Raw genomic sequence first — 19,749 nt, 5'->3', positions numbered from 1 at the left:
ACCTTTAGAGCAGCAGTGCACCTTCTGTAAGCAGAAGCAGCTCCCAGCAATGGCGTGCGTGGACAGTGCCACTGCACCAAAGGTCTGGATATCCCACCCACTGGGATATCAGTTTTAAATGCTGTTTTATTTAGCAGGCATCGTGGTTTTCTCAATTGTATGAGCTGCTTTGAGATGTTGGGGGACTTGAAATATGGTGAAGAATGTTAACATAAAATAACCAGTTACATCCAGGCCCCTAGGTCAGAAGGATGGCAATTAGCTGCAGATACATTGGCTGTACTGTGGACTGGCTGACTGCCTTCTACATTTCACTTTTCTCTCGTCGTTTTTATTGCCTGCTTTGGAAAATATATGTGCTCACATATTGCAGTCTGCCTATGGAAGGTGCTTTAGTTCAATCTTGGCTCCCTCCCATTCATGTGACTATTTCTGGCTAGCACTGTGCTTTGGGTTTCCCCCCCGAAAGTGGAATAATGAATTTTGGAATGATGCTTCATGCATACAGCTTATCCTACATATCTATATATACACACATCACATACATTGTGTTCCCTGCCCATTCCCAGAGACTTACCTCCCGCACTGCATGAGACGCATTAGAAAGTATACGCCCCCATAATCTCAGATCAGCACCTTGAGCATTACTGTCTAAGACAGTGGGAAGCTGTTAATAAAGAGAAGTGAAGGCTAATGAGGCATGGCCAGTATCTATAACGCCCTTTAAGCAACATGTTATTGTAAATGCATAATTTGACCCTGCATGTGTCCCCCCCTTTTAGAATAAGATACCCCATGCAGGGTATCTAGATCTAGCAAGAATCCTATAGCTGAGGAGTTAGGAATTGGGAGAAGGCCCATTTCAAACATCACCATAATCCTATAGGGCCAGTCATTACTTCCCAGCAAGTATGTGCCACACAATCATCATGTGTCCATTTATAAGCAGGTCACTAGAGAGATTACTATAATGCTGTCAGTGTAGCATTAGTGGCACAACAAAATAAATTGGTGGTGGGGGGTGCTCAGAAGGGGCAAAGTGTATGGGAGAGAGAGCTGTGTCCCACATATCAGAAATCTGATATGTGGGTGGAAAGCCACTTTTCGGGGGGCGGGACATATGTCCCCCTGCCCCCCTCTGGAGCTCCCCTTGGAACTTGGAAACATTTGAAGCGGTCCAGAAACATGACAACACCCTTATTATTTCTCCAAACTGTCCAGCAGTAGCTCAGGTAAAAAAAGATGTGGGGTGGACTGAAAACAGGCTCCAATTCATGCTCACCATCCAACAATGCATTACACTTTTTACATAATGGAGCCAGGAGCAGCAATTTGCAGATGGGAAAAAGTAAGTGACTTGGAGACACTTCTCATACTGGTCAGGATTCTGTGAACTCTGAACAAAACACAGTCTTTTCTGGTGGGTGAATTTTAATGCATAAGATGCAATGGAAGGTTTGAACTCTGCTTGTTCCCACACTCCAGACTAACCCAAAACTCCAGACTCACCCCAAAATGAAGATGATCCACTGTCTTTTCACAATTATATCTATCCTCCATGTATAGTCCTCCTGGGGCTTTTATGCACAGCAGGTTTTACTGCGACTTTATGGGGAGGTTTTACTGCGAACTCGAAGTTGTCCCAAAAAACTGACACAAATAGTGGGGTTTTTTTTACCCTGGATATAGATCGGGTTACACTCTAATGCACAGTGAAAAACCCGAATTGTGTGTGAACTGCTCCCCGATAACTTGCAAGGACTTTGGGGTAAATCTAGCCGATATGTGAACGCACCCCATCCATTCCAGAGGAGATGCTAGTTAAAAGGCTTCAAAAGCCCCATGTGAAAAACTTCTTGGCTGGCTGAAATTATTTCAGAATGCATCATTCTCCGACATCACACATACCACAAATTATTACAAGAGAGGCCTCAAGTATCCATGGTCTGTTACCTTATGAGAGAGTCCAGGAAATTGTGAGGTGAGGGACTTTACAGGATAAAGAAGGAATTTGAAGAATCCAGCTAATTTATATTGCTCCATGTTTGCTCCTTGCTCTGCCACAAACTCCCACTCCTCCTCACCAGTGACTTGGATTAGCTAAAATATTCAACCGTACTTTAAGTTCTCCACCATTCAGTAGTCCTTGAGTCTTGTGAATCCTTTGGGCAGGCAATGGCGTATGGCCCACATATATTATATCTAATCTGGTTAAATTATATATGACTATGAAGCATTAATCCTCACCAAATGACAGTAAAGGTAGTCTAAAGAAATAAACATTGCATTACAAGGCTACTCCCCACTGAATGCTCACTCTGTTTCATTGGCTGTCACAAGTGGAACCAGGGAACTGAAAGCATGACAATATCATGGGGAAAGTGAGACTCAGTGCTGCAGTGAAGAAGGAAGAATCTCAACTAAGGAATGCTTTCTTTGCAGCAAAAATGCACGGTGTCTCTCATGCTCATCTCTACCATGGACACCCGGAAGATCATAAGCTGCAAGTCCCTATCATAGCATCTGTTCCTCACCTATGGCTCCAGACTTGCAAGACTTTTCTCACTCATCTGCTCATCTGCTCACATTTTTCACTGGGGACCTTGGTCTCTTTCCTGATCTTCCTTTTCTCTTATTTCCCCATTGCCTTTTGCTTTTCAAAAGCATAGTAAAAGTACACACAAATGAAATGTTAGGAAAGAGAAAGTCTCATCTACCGGTTGCAGCAGCAAAAGTGCTATTCCTTGCAGAGTACTGCCCTAACTGCTCGACTTCAGACCTGGATTCTAATCCACGCTCAGCCAGGAAGCTCACTAGCTGGCCTTGGGGCAGGGTTCACTATTTCTTCACCTAACTTCCCTCACGGGATTGATATGAAGATAGACAGGATACTGCCCTGAGCTCCTTGGTGGAAAGGTGGGATATACAAATGAGAGAGAATGAAAGCAGGTAGTCAGGATTGTCTAGTGGTGGTATGACCAAAATGCTTGTTGGGATTTTGCCATGGACATTGTCTCAGTTCTTTGTGTGGGGCATGCTTGTGTCTTGAATGTGTCTGTGTACTGGCTTGGGGGTGGAGTCACTGTGTTTGTTTGTCTCCTCCTCACTTGCTGACCTGAATTTCAACCTGAGAGGTTCTCTCTCACACTGTATAAGAGACTGTTTGTTTATTGTATTTCTTAGATAATGTTTGTTTATTGTATTTCTTAGCCTATTATTATATTTATTCTATTTAAGAAATGTATATACCACCCAAAACTTATGTCTCTGGGCGATTTACAATAAAAGCAGTACAAATTAAAACAATTAAGAGAAGAGAAATTAGTAATAAATAGCAAACTCTTGTTTCTCCTTTAAAGTTGGCTTCCTGTACAATTACTTATAGAGGATAAGTAATTTCTCTGCAAAAAATTTAAGGCAGGGGTCTCAGGACTGGAAAACAGGTGCAGTCAAGCCCAAGGCTCATGTGCTTTTCCACCTCCCACTCTTTGGGGGAGAGAAATGAAAAAAGTGGCATCACCTTGGAGCACATGGCTGGAACAATGGGGCTTCTTGGGTGCTGGGGGATGTAGCAAGAAGGAATCTTGAAAGCGTGCCTTGGAGCTAAGTGAATGAGAGAAAAGCAGCCCTTCTAGGGCATTTTCCAGACTAGAGATTTGCAAAGGTTAATGTGTTGCAAACTGTGACAGAATAGTATAACGGTTTCAAAACGAGAGTGGTTTAATACTGCGCTGTAAGCTGGTGGCCATTCATATTGTCCATCCCCTGAAACATATTTTCCAGGCAGGAGCATCCATATTCACCTTCAAAAGCATTTATCTGACCCTCCTGCTGCTCCATTTGGGCCAATGGAGTCGTGGAGTGTGTGTGTGAGACGTGATTAATTTAAAAAAAAATTTTTTTAATGGGGGAGCAAAAGGAAATCCTGCAGTGAGCCTGGAAGGGGGGGAAGAGAGGAACTAGCGCACCTGGGTGGGCAGGAGCAGATTAAGCTCTTTGCTTTGGGGAGGCAGCCAAAGATTTGCCACCACAGCAGCAAGGGTTCCCCTTCCCTTTGCAACAATGTGTGTGTGTGTGGGGTGTGTGTGTGTGTTTGAATCAAATCTATATTTTTAAAAACCTTTAAAACTGCTGCCACGCAAAAGCGTGTCTGCCAGAGCTCCTTGTGCACCCACCCGCCTCCCCAATTATGACAGTGCGGCAGCCGGTGCGTGCAGGCTGGCAATGGGTGCACTGGCAATGGAGAGAGCAGGCAGGCAGAGATGCCCCCTAACACAGGCCAAACGGGCGGCAGAGAGGGAGGCAATACCTCCTCACACAAGCCCACCTACCTCCCAAATGCCAGCGATAAACCAATTTCAGGACTTTCTGTGCTCAGAAAGGCCCCAAATCGGGCCAATTTGGGAGGCAGGCAGGCTTGTGTGAGGAGGTATTGCTGCCTGCCTTCTCTCTCCGCCACCAATGTGCCCGTTGCCATCCAGCACACACCCACCGCTGCACTGTCAGAATTTGAGAGGTGAGCAGACAGGTGCACGTGGAGGAGTTTTAAAGGTTAATCCTCCCGCCCCATTTAACTCAACTCCCAAATTTGCCGGTAGGGAAATTTCGCCACAGGAGGCAGCCGCCTCTACTGCCTCTCCTTTAATCCGCCAGTGTGGGTGGGTGCTCACTTCCTTGGCAGCGGCAGGCAGTGGCCCCTCAGCTCCCCCGCCGGGAGCTGAGGCAAGCATGCAGGCAGCCTCACCGAGGGGAGGAGGCTGCTCACCGCTTGCTGGCTGCTGCCGCTGCTCCCCAGAACCGAGGCAGGCGTGCAGGTGGGCAGCCTTGCCGAGCGAAGCAGGCTGTTTGCCGTTCATTGGTCACCACTGCCACTCCCCCCGCCCCCAGATCCAATGTGGGCAGCCTCACTGCACAGAGCAGGCCTTTCACGGCTCGCTGGCCACCGCCACTCCCCACCCACACATGGTGGCAGCCATGGCAGCTGCCGTGCCACCGGGAGGCGAGGCGGGCGAGTGGAGCAGGCTGCTCACTGCCTCGGCCACCGCTTGCTGCTCCCCTGGATGGCACGGCAGGCGGGAGACTGGAGCCAAGCGAGCAGTAAGACAGACTGCTCATGCCAGCTCCACCACGGGCCCCTTCTGCATGTGGGGTCCGGGGCGATCACACCGGTCTCCCCCCCCAAGGACAGGCCTGCCCCAGGCAGAGCCTCGCTAGGGCCGGGGAACCTTGTGGGGCTGGTGGGGTGCCTTTCTCCTCTTTGCCATTGCCCTCGCTGCTTCCCTCATGCCAGGCCTTCTCCTGAAGAGGGAGGATGGTGGTGGTGTGCCCCCAGAGAAATAAATAAATAAATAAATAAATAGGAGGGAAGAGGCGGAAGGGAGGAGGGAAGTCAAGCGCTTCCTCTTCAGTAAAAAGTGCATGAGAAAGGGTTGGATTCAGATATCTGTTCAGCTGCACTATGAGTCTCTGGCCTAAGTAGCAAATTAAAAGGGGAATGCACAAAAGAACTCCCAGTTAAAATAATAATAATAATAATAATAATAATAATAATAATAATAATAATAAAAACCCCTCCGATCTCCTCCCTCTCCCTCCCCTTCTGTGTTGACAAGCTCCAGTTATGTTGGAAGCAAGCAGAGGAGAGGGGAGGTATGTGGTTTGGGATCTGTGGGGAGGAAAGGAGGGGAAAGCTGAGATTTCTCCCTCCCTGTGGCGAGGGAATGGAGGAAGCAAGCAAGAGTGGGGCAAAGAACTGTCCACACTGCAAAACGCCACAATGCATAAAATGAGGGGAAAGACTCCCTACAATGGAAAAATACAGCTACTTTCCTGCAGCACATTTACAATGTTGTAGGACAAAAATGCATCATTAAAATTCGAATCAAGGCATGGGAAACGTGAATGCACCCTGCCGACAACACAGTGACACTGATGTGGAAACACAGGCAATATGGAGGGGCACTTAGCGGATATGGTGTGAGTTTGTTGCAGAGTGTAATCTGGAAAACTCCTAGTTGAGGACATGGATGTAGCTTGTTCTGGAGCCTACCAGTCTCTGCTGGCAACCTTTTCACAATAGCTCTAATGACATCCCCTCCTCCACGACCTCAGCAACAAGGCTGGGAAATCAATGCCAGAGTTATGTTTTAGGTCAACTCTGCCAGGCCTGCAAAAAAAAAATAGGTTTCTACCATTTCATCAGCATGTGGGTTGGAATATACTCTTATTCCAGAGACTTTCTTTTTGTCTCCCTGCCTCCTCAGCAGACATCCTGTTTAAGTTCAGATTTCATATCCTAGGGCAGAGTTGTAAAATGAAGCAGCCCTCAATCAGATTGTGGGTTAAAAGGCTTCTGCTGAAACTAAATTACTCTGCTAAAGGCATCATTCCTTTCAGGCAGCAGACTGATGAGAAAGCAGAGAAATCTTTGAGTACACAGATCATTCACAAGCTGTCATAAACCTGACAAACTGACAGTTTTATGGAAAGCACATGCTGGTATTTATAACTGGTCATGTACAGTACAGAAATCCCCACAACCCAAACAGCCCCAAGTTGTTGTTGATGCTTTCCCTGAACCTTCTATAAGCTGGTGAGACTGCCTTATTCCAGAGAGCAACCTTTTCCTCACCTGAAAAGCTTTATAACATGATATACAGTAAGTGACTGCGGCTGGTGTCTGTCTTACGTTTCTTTTTAGACTGTGAGCCCTTTGGGGACAGAGATCCATCTTATTTATTTATTATTTCTATGTGTAATAATACACAGAGCCATTTTTGGAAGGGCGGTATAGAAACAGAATGAATGAATAAATACATATTAAATAAACATCAACATAAAAGCCAGCTCAAGTGCCTTGGGCCTCTGCTGTGGGCGCTCTGTCTGCCTGATTCTGCAAACTACAGCCTCGCCTGATTTCCACTGCCCACTGTTTCCCCGCCCTGGTAAACACTTCTGGAGGAAATCTAAGGAATGTGCTGACTTGAACAATTATAAATTCACTCTCTCCTCCTTCAGCTCTGTGCCTTTCCTTGTCAGACAAAACTCCACTATATTTCTCTTTGGATTTCATAACTTACGCACCCCAGCCATTTCTTTTAAACTCAAGACTCACCTCTTAAATTCCCCCTGGCAATAAAAAAATCAGACCTCCCCCCACCCCCGCCGGAAAAGTTCTAGTATGAATTTCCCTCTATACCTCCACCTTTTTCTGATTCCAAGTTGGTTTTTCTTTTCCTACCCTTCTCAACTTTTTGCTCTATCTGCCAAAGAAAAGGGCGGGGCGGCTTCCTCACTAATTTTGACACATGTACCTCAGGGTCAAACTCAATATGGTGGCTGTGGACACATATCTGTCCCCACTTGTCCATCATGGCTACATATACATCAAGGGGTTGATGACTCACTGTAACAATTAAAAGGAGCGCATGGGAGTGGAGCAGTAAGCCCTGTCCCTTCCCATCCTCATCTCATCCTGCATATCCCTTGCTTAGCCACTTTCCTGGTACTAGAGCAAGAAAGGGTGTCTGCAGCAAGCAACTGTAATATATGGCCACAAGGAATGGGGCGGGGGCGGAGCAGGAAGAACCCCTCTCCCATGTGCTCCTTTTACTGGTACAATAAGACACCCCACTTTGTGAATCAGGCAGACACATGAATGATGGACCGGTCATGTCTAACTTGGCCATAACATACAAAGATTATGGAAAGAGTAATGTGAGGCCTTACAGTGACGATTCCAGCAAGCCAATATCTAGTCCTCTAGTCTCACAAGAAAATCATCTTGTTTTCAGAATGCATGTGAAGGCACTTTTGCTTAGATAGACTTTCAGTCCCCATAAGGCTGGAATGTGTTTAAAGTGCTTCTCTAATTTACTGATTAGGCTGTTATTTTAATAAAACTTTAAAGCACAGTACATGCTCGCTCATTCTCCCTTACCCCTAAGGGTAAGGGAGCACCTTGATAAGCAGCACCTTGATAACTCATAAAAGCAAAGCATTTGAGAAATACTAGAGAGGGGGAAACTATGGCAAAATCTCCAGTGTGGAATGAGACAACTTTCTCAAATAACACAGCATACCAGGACGTATGTGATAGAAGGGAGCAGCATCTAAGGAGCATTATGGATTCTTGTGAAATTTTTTCATTTATCCTTCAAATTTGTAGACCGCGCCAAACCTCCATCTCTGGGTGGCTTACAACACCACAAAATGAAAACCTTAAAACAATTTAAAACCACAGTCCAGTTAAAAAGCCTGGGAGCACATTCCAGAATCTTGGGGTGATAACAGAGAAGGCCCATCCCTGTGTAATCACCAGACAAGCTGGTGGCAACTGCATATGAACTTCTCTAGATGATCTCAACGGGCTGTGGGGCTCATGGCGAAGAAGACGTTCTCTTAAATACCCAGGGCCTAAGCTGTTTAGGGCTTTAAAGGTTATACCCAGCATCTGTTGTATTTTGCTGAGAAACTTATTGGGAGCCAGTATAGCTCTTTTAGTATAGGAGTAATATGGTCTCTCTGAGATGACCCAGAGACTAACCTGGCTGCCGCATTCTGTACCAACTGTAGCTTCTGGACTAAATACAGCATAGGAACTGGTTCAGCACTGCGGGAAGGGGAGCAGCAAGCAGTGAGCGGGATCCTTTAAAAAGAGGAGAGCAGGTCCTTACCTACCCTCTGCCTCCGCACGCAGCTTCTGGCTGCAATGGCACTTGTCCCAAGAACCTGTGCATGGCGCTGGCACACACATGGCATCCGCGGATGCATTGGCACCATTTGTGTGGTCAGCAACACCATGCTCACCTGGGTGCTTTCTGGATTGTGAGCTTTACACCAGTAAAAAGTGGTGTAAGCTGCAACATCTTGCAGGATAGTAGTCAAACCGTGGATAAAGGTTGGTTTCAATGGTTCTTGGTAAAGCTGTGGCCATTTGTATTGCCACCCATTACAATGTGTTTTTCAAACAGGGACTGTTCATATTCCTCTTAAAATGTATTCTCCACTCTCTTCTCCTACCCCATTTTTGGCCAGTGGGGTCGCAGAGAGGGCAGAGGGGCATTCACATTATTCACATTCACATTACTAGCCGATGACGTGACGAGGAAAGTTTTTTAAAATTTTCATTTCTCAGTGGCTTTGTGCAAAGCCACCAGCAGGGGGAGCAGCATTCCATCTTTTCTAACATGTGCAAAATTTACAATTCCTTGCTGACTGACTTTGAAATTCCATGGATTTCCATGAAAAGGGGGGTTGGCATTGACCCTAGTAGGGTGCAGAGAGACCCTAATATGGTGCAGTTTAAGATCATGAGAGCAAAAAGGAAATATAATAAGGATAAAGAAATAAAAAATGAGATCGCACAGCTGCACTGTTGAGCAAGAACCCTTGGCCACGGGGGGGGGGGGGCAGAAAAAAATAATAATTAAAAAAATTGTCTCAGAATCCAAAAGGAAATTGCAATATTGTCAGATTGATAAATGAACCATCCACCCCACCCCACATCATACTGCAGAAACAGCGGATCAGTCCTCCTAAAATGGGAAAAAACAGCTATTTTTCTGCAATGTAAAGATAAAATCTGAAGGAAGGCTTTTGATATGCAAAGGGCACCCTGCTGCAATCCACAACGATGTCAAAATCCATTTTGTAGGAAAACACACTTTGCCAATACGTAGCCACAACAGTTTGACATGCCATCTGGAAAGCACCCTGCTCATCAGCTTCACAGTGGTGAGCTGTATTTTTTCTCAAATTATCCCATTTTTACCAAAATATGCATATAATACCAAGAATAGGCAAATTTAATGCAAAGTGGAGATTTTAGGGGACATTTTTGGTGAAAAGCACTCTATTGCCACTTTTTTGGTGATGGATATCTGAATTTTCAAAGTGATAGATATCTGAACCCTGCAACAACCCTATGTATCCCTAAGGGGCAAGTCTCTACATGGCCCCTGTTGTGTCTGTAGCTCTGGATCACATACATAACATTGTGGATATTTCTTATTCTTTGCAAGCAACAATATAGTAATCGCCCATCCACACCAAGATATGTACTTCATCTAGGACAAATATAGCATTAGCACTATCAAGCAACACAGTATTTTAAAACACCCACCACAATGTATATAAGCCAGACAAGGCTTTGGCTGGTACTCACCAACTGGAAAAGTTTAAAGAAGTCTGCATTTGCATACAAAGAGTCCTCAACTCTCTGCAAGTCCTCCTGAGAAAGGGCGCACATTGCACTATACACAGCTTGAAAGCCGTTTGGACTGATGAAGATGATAAAGCGATTGAGCAGGTCCTTGCTGCAAGCAATATCTTTCAGAGTCAAGTCCGGGACCCCAAAGGCAAACTGTAGTTTAAAAGAAAAAACCAAACAAACCAGAAATTGCACCTTTTCATCATGGAGGATGATTTCCCATTTTCTCAGAAGCAACCTGGAAACACATAACCATAACCAGCAATGCTGTTTGCCTTTTTGAGACATCACTATTTCTTTCACGAACCAAGAAAGGAAATGGCACCAGAAGCCAATGTAATTAGAAGAGTCCTCTGGTTCAGTGCAAAAGGTTCATCTAGTCTAGTATCCTGCTTTTAACATGGGCCAGCCACTTGCCTCTGCAGAGCCTCTCCACAGCTTTCTGTAACTCCCATCTCACATAGGGAAAAGCTACCCTCTGATTGCATTGCCTATGGAATCTGTTCCACTGAATTCAGTCCAGACAGGTTTGGTCAGTGGATTGGTTTTATTAACAGGACCTTGTTCAGCTCCTTGTAGGGATGTGCACAGAACTGTGGCGGGGGGCCCAAAGGTGGCAGGGGTCTCCCTTTAAGAGCGGGGGAAGGTGCACTTACCTCTCATGCCACGTTTTCCCCGCTGGTTTCCATGTTTCTCAATGCCCCTCGGAGCAGCAGCGTACCTCCCTGCCACCCCGTTGCCCTCGTCTTCTGGCTATGACTGGAAGTTGCTGGCATGCGTGTGCCGGCACAGGCGTATGCATGCACACACACTCGTGCCAACTTCCGGTCATATCCGGAAGATGAGGGCAACCGGGCGGCAGGGAGGTACGCTGCCGCCCCGATGGGCACTGAGAACATGGACGCCGGCAGGGGGAAAGTGACAGGAGGGGTAAGTGCACCTCCCCCGCTCTTAAAGGGAGAACCCCGCCGCCTTCGAGCCTCCCTGCCATGGTTCCGTGCACATCCCTAGCTCCTGGGATGAGAGGAAAGAGAGCTGGTCTTCCCTTGACAGGGAAGAGAGCTGGTCTTGTGGTAGCAAGCATGACTTGTCCCCTTAAGCTAAGCAGGATCAGCCCTGGTTGCATATGGAAGGGAGACTAGAAGTGTGAGCACTGTAAGATATTCCCCTCAGGGGATGAAGCCGTTCTGGGAAGAGCATCTTGGCTCCAAGTTCCTTCCCTGGCGTCTCCAAGATAGGGCTGAGAGAGATTCCTGCCTGCAACCTTGGAGAAGCCGCTGCCAGTCTGTGTAGACAATACTGAGCAAGATGGACCTATGGTCTGACTCAGTATATGGCAGCTTCCTATGTTCCTTGCAGGGTCCCTTGCTGCAGGATTTCCCCTAAGGCAAGGGAAGACACAGGGGAAAGAGTCTGAAGTCTTCATTGTGCATAAGGAGATGGTACTTTCCCCAATGGTATAACTGAACACATGCACCCCTTGCCAATAGATTTGCTTTCTTTCTGTGTCAGGAGTGAAAATCTCAGCTGTTTCCCAAATTTTCCAAGATTTCTTATCTTCTGTTTTCTGATCATTTTTCTATCATTGCATATGAGCAACTCAAAATGGCAGCTGTAAGAGTTCAATCCACCTGTGGTACTACATGCATATATGACAACAGTCTGTCCCTAGGGAGATTTGATTTGAGATGTAAATTTGTTCTGAACTGAAGTTGTATGCTAACCTGTAACTCAGATTTGTTAGACAAACAAAGATAGTTATGAAAGGAAAGGAAAGAAAGAGAAAAACATGGGGCATGTGATTTTAAAAGTGCATCCAGATACATTAGTGATGTAATGTTAATACTTGTAGAACTTGTGCTCAAAGTTGGGGGAAAGAGTGAAGGTATAATTATTTTGCATATCAATTTATATGTGCACACACAGAGAAAATTTGTTGATATATTACCTAGCATACTAAGCAGGAGAGTTAAAAATTAGCTCATTAGCACTCTGAAAGAAGGTGGTTAAAAAAAAACCAACTTCCATGTGAACCAAAACCCCAAAGATATCAGATGGAGACAGAAAGATAAAGGGCCAACAGTGATAAAGCCCAGTAGTTAGTTTTAAAATTAAATAGGAACAGATTGACTTACAGTGGGTGTGAAGAGTGAACTTGCACCAAGTCCTATGCAAACAAGCTGTGTGACTGATTTCCAATCCTTGACCTTGGGAACCTCTAAGGAATGCAAAAGACAGTGGCAAGATGTCACTGTCTCCCCCTCCCCACTTGCCTAGAGCCGAACAGCAGTTCCCAGAGAATGACTGGCAGGAGTGCGATGCAGTCATGTGATTAGGATGGGTGGGGCAATAGAGGGAAGACCTGCCCCCCGGGCACATCTTGGAGAAGAGGTGCAAAATGGGCAAAGTTCATGAAATATATATTGACAGTTACTAAAATATGTTAAAAATAACATCATTAACAATACAATAACAATACAGTTACTAAAATAATGCATTGTGGTGGGGTATCACCTCCGCCACTCACCTGGCCACGGGCGGGTTGGCTCTGTGGAAGCCAGGTGAGTGGCGGAGGCGATCCCTTGCCACAGGGGGTGCTGGGTGGCATGCTGCTTCTCTGAGCAGCATTCAGGTGCGGCAAGAGCAGAGGTAAACACCTATTCTTTTACTCTTAAAGGTGCCTCTCACCGCCGCTCCACCGGACCCTCACCAGCCATTACTGTGCTCTGGATATCTACCAACAATAGCTGGGGAAGATATCTTTGCCTGACCATTTTCCTTGACATACCAACAGCAGCAATAGAACAAAAAAATGCATAGCTTTTTAATTAAGGCTTCCATTCTGTACCCATTTATTTGAGAGAAGAACCAATGGTGCTTACTTCTAAGTAAGCATGCATTGAACATAAAAGTCCTTAAATATTACAATGTACAGCCTGGTAGGCAGGTAGTGATTTACATCAAAAGCAAGCTATCCTCTCAACTGACAGATAGAGATCCCCCGCTGATAACAAACAAGGCAACATTCCTCAGGGGATTACTGTAATTGTGAAAGTGAAACCATCCCAGCTAGCCTCCTGTGCTCTTCCTCTCTTAATCCACGTCCAGCGGTTGAGCAGAATAGTGACTGCATGTTTTGCTCCATTACTCTGCTTCTTCAAGAGCTAGAGCTTAGCTCTTTCTTTTTAAAAAATGAAATCTGAAATCTGTGCGAATCCAGGTAGGCTAAGCAATCCGGGTGGGATGCTTAAAATCCGGGTGATACCTGGAATTCCAGGGGGCATGGCAACGCTATTCTTGGGGAATGTTTTCTGGAGGCTTTGGATATACCTAGAGCACATGCTTCTCAACATCTTGATATAAATATTTCGTTTCCTTGCAATGTCTTGGTAGTTAAACTTATATTGACCCAGAGTGGGGCCAAACTACAAGTTCCGTTAAACCTATGCCTAGGGATGTCATGCTTGATTTTCACAAATAAAAAAGCAACCACAGTGGGTAGAGAATCAGAATTGTGGCATTGGGGTGCAGCTTTAAAACCAGCTGCTTTTTTCTTAGGAGGAAAGTTTCCAGGGGCTATGAAATGGAAAACATACTGACTACAAATTATAGGGGGGCGGGATATGGAGAAATTAAATGATAATCATAATTCAGTGTGAGAAATGGCACCTGCTCAGATTTAGTGCAGCTAGCCATACGCAGTGGAGAAATTACTTGACTAGCAAGCCAGAGGTTGCCGGTGCGAATCCCTGCTGGTATGTTTCCCAGACTATGGGAGACAACGTCAGGCAGCAGCAATATAGGAAGATGCTGAAAGGCATCATCTCATACTGCGCAGGAGATGGCAATGGTAAACCCCTCCTATATTCTTCCAAAGACAACCACAGGGTCTGTGGGCACCAGGAGTCAACACAGACTCAACAGCACACTTTACGTTTAGCCATACCATAAGGAAATGCAAGGATGTGTCTGGACAAAGAGGCATCTTTCAAAGTGGTGATTCTCTTATATTTAGCAGGAGAGAGCAGTGTCCTTCCCGTGGCTGTTGCTGGTGCCTACTTTGTGTGCCTTTTTTAGACTGTCTGTGAGCCTTTTGGGAACATGGAACAATCTTCTTTGTTTTCTTTTCTGTGTAAACCGCTTTGAGAACTTCCTTGTTGAAAAGCAGTGGGTAAATAATAGTAATACCATAAACAAATGCAAGGGTGTGAGAATGGGAGCGGGGTGGACACAGTTCTATGAGAGCACAGATATAGTGCAGAATTAGATCACAGAATCCAACTACTTGAGAAACCTTTATTTCATTTTTTAAAGGGGGGAAAAACCATTCTAACCCTCATCGTTGCAAATCTATTCTTGAAAGACTGTAAGCAATGCCTGCCCTGCAGAAATCAGAGGAGTGGCTCAAAAAAGATAGGGCAGGAATTCAGTGCCCATCATCAATCTTTGCTTCCTCTGCTGTCTATTATAAGCAGAATAAATTATGCACAGTGGTAAACATCGCAGAATAAAATATGCAAAATAAATTATGTCGTGTTTTAAGTGTGCATCATTTTTACAGGACATAGAGACCAGTTTTTCTTGGTGCTGAATTAGTATTACCGTGGCAAATACTTTAAATTTTCTAGCGCATATGTCATGTATGAAACCACAGCAGCTGATTTCTATGGGCAGACATAAATCCACAAGCATTTAAGACTGCTTGCGGCGGGTGGGGGGAGGGAGAATGGCACCAACATCTGAATGCTTCAAGACTTCCAGCAAAGGGCATCAGAAAACCTTGACTTAAGAAAACAGGATGTACACAGCGCTTACTGATTGAATCACCAATCCATAAGTTGCATTTGCATGCAAAACCTCTTTAAATCAGAGCCCCAGCTTAGTGAACGTCCCTGAAGAGTGAGGGGTTAGAAAAACATTCAACCTCCCCAGTTTTGTTTCCCTTGTAGTTCTAGCTGCAGCCAACCTTCCTTTTGCTTGCGCTGTGAGTCAGCAGCAGCCTGTTATCTCTCATGCAACCTAAAAGCAGCAGTTGAGAAATACCTTCCAGTAATTTTATCAGCGTGCTATTGTTCAATTAGAACTTTTGAGATGAGGAACAACATATTTTCTCAGTTACTTGGCCTCTAGATTAGTTTTAGCTTTCATGTGAGAGAGTGTGTGTCATTTCCTGCACTCCCAGGGTGCTGTGAGGTCAGCGCTTCAGCTATGTACAGCTTTTGCAAAAGATTCAAATGCTTGTCAATGGTCTTTCTTTGGTTGACATCCTCCACCCTTTCTCTCTTCAGTTTGGCATTAAAGGTGGAAACAGGATATATGATTAATGGCGGCAAAGCAGCTGCAAAGAATCCCCTCATGTTCCCATAATGATGTCCGTTCACATACAGTGAAGCTCAAGCTTACTTTTGGTCAGCCAGCAACAGGATGTCTACACAAACATATTCCAGATGAGATCGCAATATGCACTGGGCAGAATTAAGCAGCAGATCTCATGGATTTACCGCTTCAACATTAAAGTGGGGAAACTGAATGAATGAATATCCCCTCTTATTAGAAATCCACTGCACATGGAAAACTAGATGTTTGGGAGAAGGGTTCTAGCCTGGCCATATCCCTGGCATACTCATTTTCTACCCTACCTGCTGACTAAAGTGGTACAGTTCAGGGAATGTTTTGCCACATGACTGGCTGATTGTGTTGGCTAGCCAGCCCTAAGAATCACTCCACATCCAAACTGGCAAGGTCTACAATCCTGGGTCAATAACCAGAGTGCCACTTTTACAAGAGAGTGTTAGTCTAAACTCTGGATTGACCCAGGGTTTTGTTTTTTGTTTTGCTATAAGATTAACAAATTATGACCAAGATCTTCTCTTCCTACCTTTACTTTTCAGGTGCTGAGAACAGATCAGTTTTTAGCAAAGAGATATCCAGATTTAATTTGGCACCCTTACAAATATTTCCATTTCCAACACAAAAGTAAGTAGGATCCAACTATTATGTTTTTTAAAGTATGTTGAATCTGACTTGGCATCACACATACTGCCAGCACAACAGTTTGCATTGAAAGAAGACAAGGGGAGACCAAAACCACAGTCCATACTGGGTTCTTTTCACAAGATGGGCTAACTAAAACAGGCCACTGCCAGCCTCTGAGGCAAGATGCCTCTAAATCCCAGTTGCAGAGGAGCAACAGCAGGAGAGAGGGCATGTTCTCACCTCTTGACTGTGGGCTTCCCAGAGGCATCTGGTAGGCCACTGTATGGAACAGGATGCTGGACGGGATGGGCCTTGAGCCTGATCCACCAGGGCTGTTCTTATGACTCTTATTTGTTAGACAGAGAGAAAAGATCCAGGACAGTTCAATAACTATATGTGATCAGAACAACTTATGCTGGTAAAGCTTGCTAGCCTTTAAGTTATAGAGAACCATTTTTCTCCTAGGTGGGAGGGCGGGGAGACTTTCTTTTTGGTGCAGTTCAAAGAGCTGCCAGGATGCTTTCTACAGCTCTGGTCATAACCTAACCAGTGGAAAAATCCAGCAATGATCACACAAACCACCTACGATTTTTTTTTAAAGGAGTGAAAAGCAAGCTCATTAATTCCATCTCCTGCTGACCACAAGCAGCCACACACATTTCCCACATTTGGGCATTATACAGCAAAACAAGGAGGAGGGGGGTGGGAGGAATTGTGCCCTTCAGACTCAGTCCTTCCCTTCTTCTCTGAACACTCTCACACAGTCGGAATAAAGGCTTTCGTTCCAGAGCTCTGATTTAGCAGGCCTCATTCATACACACAGCATTCCTCTCACAGCTCCTCAGCCACAAGGACAGAGAGGGGGCAATGACAGCCCAGACTGAGTCACATCTATGAGGGGAAGATGCTCAAGAATAATCTGGATTGCGAATTCCAATAAAGGTTTGGTTGTTTTTTTTAAAAATGCAAGATCTGTCTTTCAGTGTTCCCAGCTATTCACCTGAGACCAGGCCCTGACAATGCCCTTCCACCTCTGTGTCTGCTGACATCAGGAGTTATGAATCGAAACATTCCTCCTTCACAGCACTTGAGTTCCATTCACTGTCCAGCACTAGGCTCAGCAGAATTCTGCAACGGAAGCTTCTAACAATATTTTGGGATGATACTTGTTACATCTAAATACTGAACTCATAATAAGCATATGAAACCATTATTTGAAGTGGGTTTGCACTGGCCATGGTTGTATTCCATTTGCAGCAACAATCAACTCACGATTAAGACCTTTCCTCTCCAGGCTTTCCACTTGCATGGTCACAAGCAGGTTTCACAGGTGTCTCTGGGGGCAGGACTTGGACCGGCAAGCTAAACCACAGTTGTACATTTGGGATCTTAATCGGGGCTAATGCAGTGAACAATTGGTTAGCACTAATCATTGTTAATCTTTATGTTCCATTACTGCCTTGGGAGTAACCTGAAGGTAAAGAGGTTAGGTATGCCCAATATCTTTCACAACAGGATTCTTATTCCTGAGGCAACCATGATATGAATGCAGGCATGAACTCCTAACATCCCTGGCAATGCCCACCCATATATACACTGTTTGATGCAGTATTGTATCAACTCACCTGTTCAGGTCGCACTTGTGCATTTATTAGATGGTAGACTACCGTATCTGGAAGTCCCATATCTTCAAGGAGAAATTTAGTTAGGTTTCCCCCATCTTTTAAGATATCCTGGATTCGTATGCCTCTTCCTAGGTGAAGACAGAATTGATAAGAAAGAAACCAAGAAGGTGGTGGTTTTAAGTAAGCCTTTATGGTGGTCAACTAAAACCATGAATTTAACTTGGTTGCTTTAAGCAAGTCCTGACCCTCATCCCTCACCCCCACCCCTTCAATAAGATTGACATGAAATATGCCCCAAATCCTGAACATGATTTTTAAAAATATCATATAAAAGATAAACAAGTATACTGCAACTATATTTAAATAAATGATGCAGAACTGAAAAAAGAGGACATGTGTAGGATAAATGCAAATGAGAAAGCTGAATGAATTTCCCAGGCCATTCTGTATTTCCCTACATATGTCACATTAGCACTCACGCTAGAAGTAGAGCCCTTGGGAAGTGTAAAACCCCTGGAAAGGAAACATAATGTTCTAGGGAGGAATAGGCTCCTAAGACAGGTAGTGCCACCTTCCTCTCACCAGCCAAGATATAGGTGAATGCAGGGGCGTAAGGGCAAGGGGAGACAGTTGTCTGGAGGCCCACTGCCTTGGGGGGGCCCCAGAGGCAAGTCACATGACTGACTCCCCCAGCTGCGCAACCTCCAGGGCTTCCTTCAGTTGTATTCATCCTCTGAAATTGATGTGAGTGTTAAGAACTGGAGCTACCAGAACAGCATGTCTTTCTCTAGTACCATTAAATGACTTGCATCATCCACCACTATTCAGCTTCATTTAAGATTTCTTTACTTCATGAGCTGAGCTTCAGTGAGGTAGGTGGGGCATTTTAAAATCTTGTCTCTGGGCCCACTACAACTTTGCTACGTCCCTGGGTGAATGCCCTCTATGACAGGATTGTCATATTTGGATTTGTAAGACTTGACATAGCATTCGACTGAGATTTGGCAAGAGTTGTTGCTTTGTTCTAATAATGTTTTTTTTAAAAAAATGTGTGGTTTTTGGAGGGGCCAGATATTTTGTTCTATTGCTCTTTCTAATGCCAATGTTAGCCCAGCCACATCCAGATCTTGGCATAGCAGCAGCAGCAGCCTGTATGCACACAGTTGTCTGCAAGGATCTCTATATACTCTGCTGTGGAATGGACAGTTGGTAGTCAGTGATGGCTTAGGGACCAAAGGTAAAATAAGTTCAGAAGGAAGGGCCAAACTCAAGGAGTTCAAGAAACACTGGTCTAAAAGAAGTGCATTCATTTAAAAATAAAAGGCATGTAAGCCTTCTTTAAAACGGCACTTGAATATGAAACGACTGTTTATTTCACATCACCCAAGCGACTTGGCATTTGGATCACACTTGTTTATTTTTCTGAATGTTGAATGGAATGGCTGTGCTCCGAAAATGCAGGCCTGGGATTTCAAAGAATGGAGAAAAATTCCAAAGGCCTGGAGCGTAGCCCTAAGCTCTTGAGTCCTATTGGAGGGATGAATTGAGACTCTTTCTTCTGTTTATCTCCCAAAGACCATCACAATCACTGCAGTTGCTATCATGTAGGGTATCCTGCATTTCTCCAATTAGTTTACTCATGACCAGGATTATATGTTATGCTAAGTAAACTACAAATTCTCACCCAGACACAACGTCATATTGGAGTGGCCTATAGTTTCCCTGTGTTGGCCCTTTGCAAACCTTTGTTATTTCCTATAGTTCAGAACATTGCATCTGCTCCCATAACCTCCTAACAGAAAATTGAAATATTGCGGCGGCGGGGGGTGGGGGTGGGGAGGGAGTTCACACATTCATTTTCATTTCTTGTTAACTGCATCATCAACTGATGGCTTGCATGTGCTAGGCAGCCATCACAGATCAAATATCCCAAACAGA

General features: G+C 44.9%; 1 protein-coding gene across 2 annotated transcripts in view; it reads right to left on the bottom strand.

Annotated features, from left to right (window-relative positions):
- The window catches only part of ABCA4 (ATP binding cassette subfamily A member 4), a 185,013-nt gene that overhangs the window by 134,321 nt on the left and 30,943 nt on the right, over positions 1 to 19,749 (bottom strand). For both annotated transcript variants that reach the window (XM_053248322.1, XM_053248323.1), the window contains exons 6-8: positions 17,812 to 17,939; positions 10,166 to 10,363; positions 578 to 667 (exon numbers count right to left, since the gene is read on the bottom strand). In XM_053248322.1, coding sequence (XP_053104297.1) covers positions 578 to 667; positions 10,166 to 10,363; positions 17,812 to 17,939 — 416 coding nt within the window. The remainder of the gene's footprint in view (positions 1 to 577; positions 668 to 10,165; positions 10,364 to 17,811; positions 17,940 to 19,749) is intronic.

This window comes from Hemicordylus capensis, chromosome 4 (assembly GCF_027244095.1).
Source record: "Hemicordylus capensis ecotype Gifberg chromosome 4, rHemCap1.1.pri, whole genome shotgun sequence".
Lineage (NCBI taxonomy): Eukaryota > Metazoa > Chordata > Lepidosauria > Squamata > Cordylidae > Hemicordylus > Hemicordylus capensis.
The sequence above is the reverse complement of the archived record's forward strand: the minus strand, read 5'-3'. Positions and strand labels throughout refer to the sequence as shown.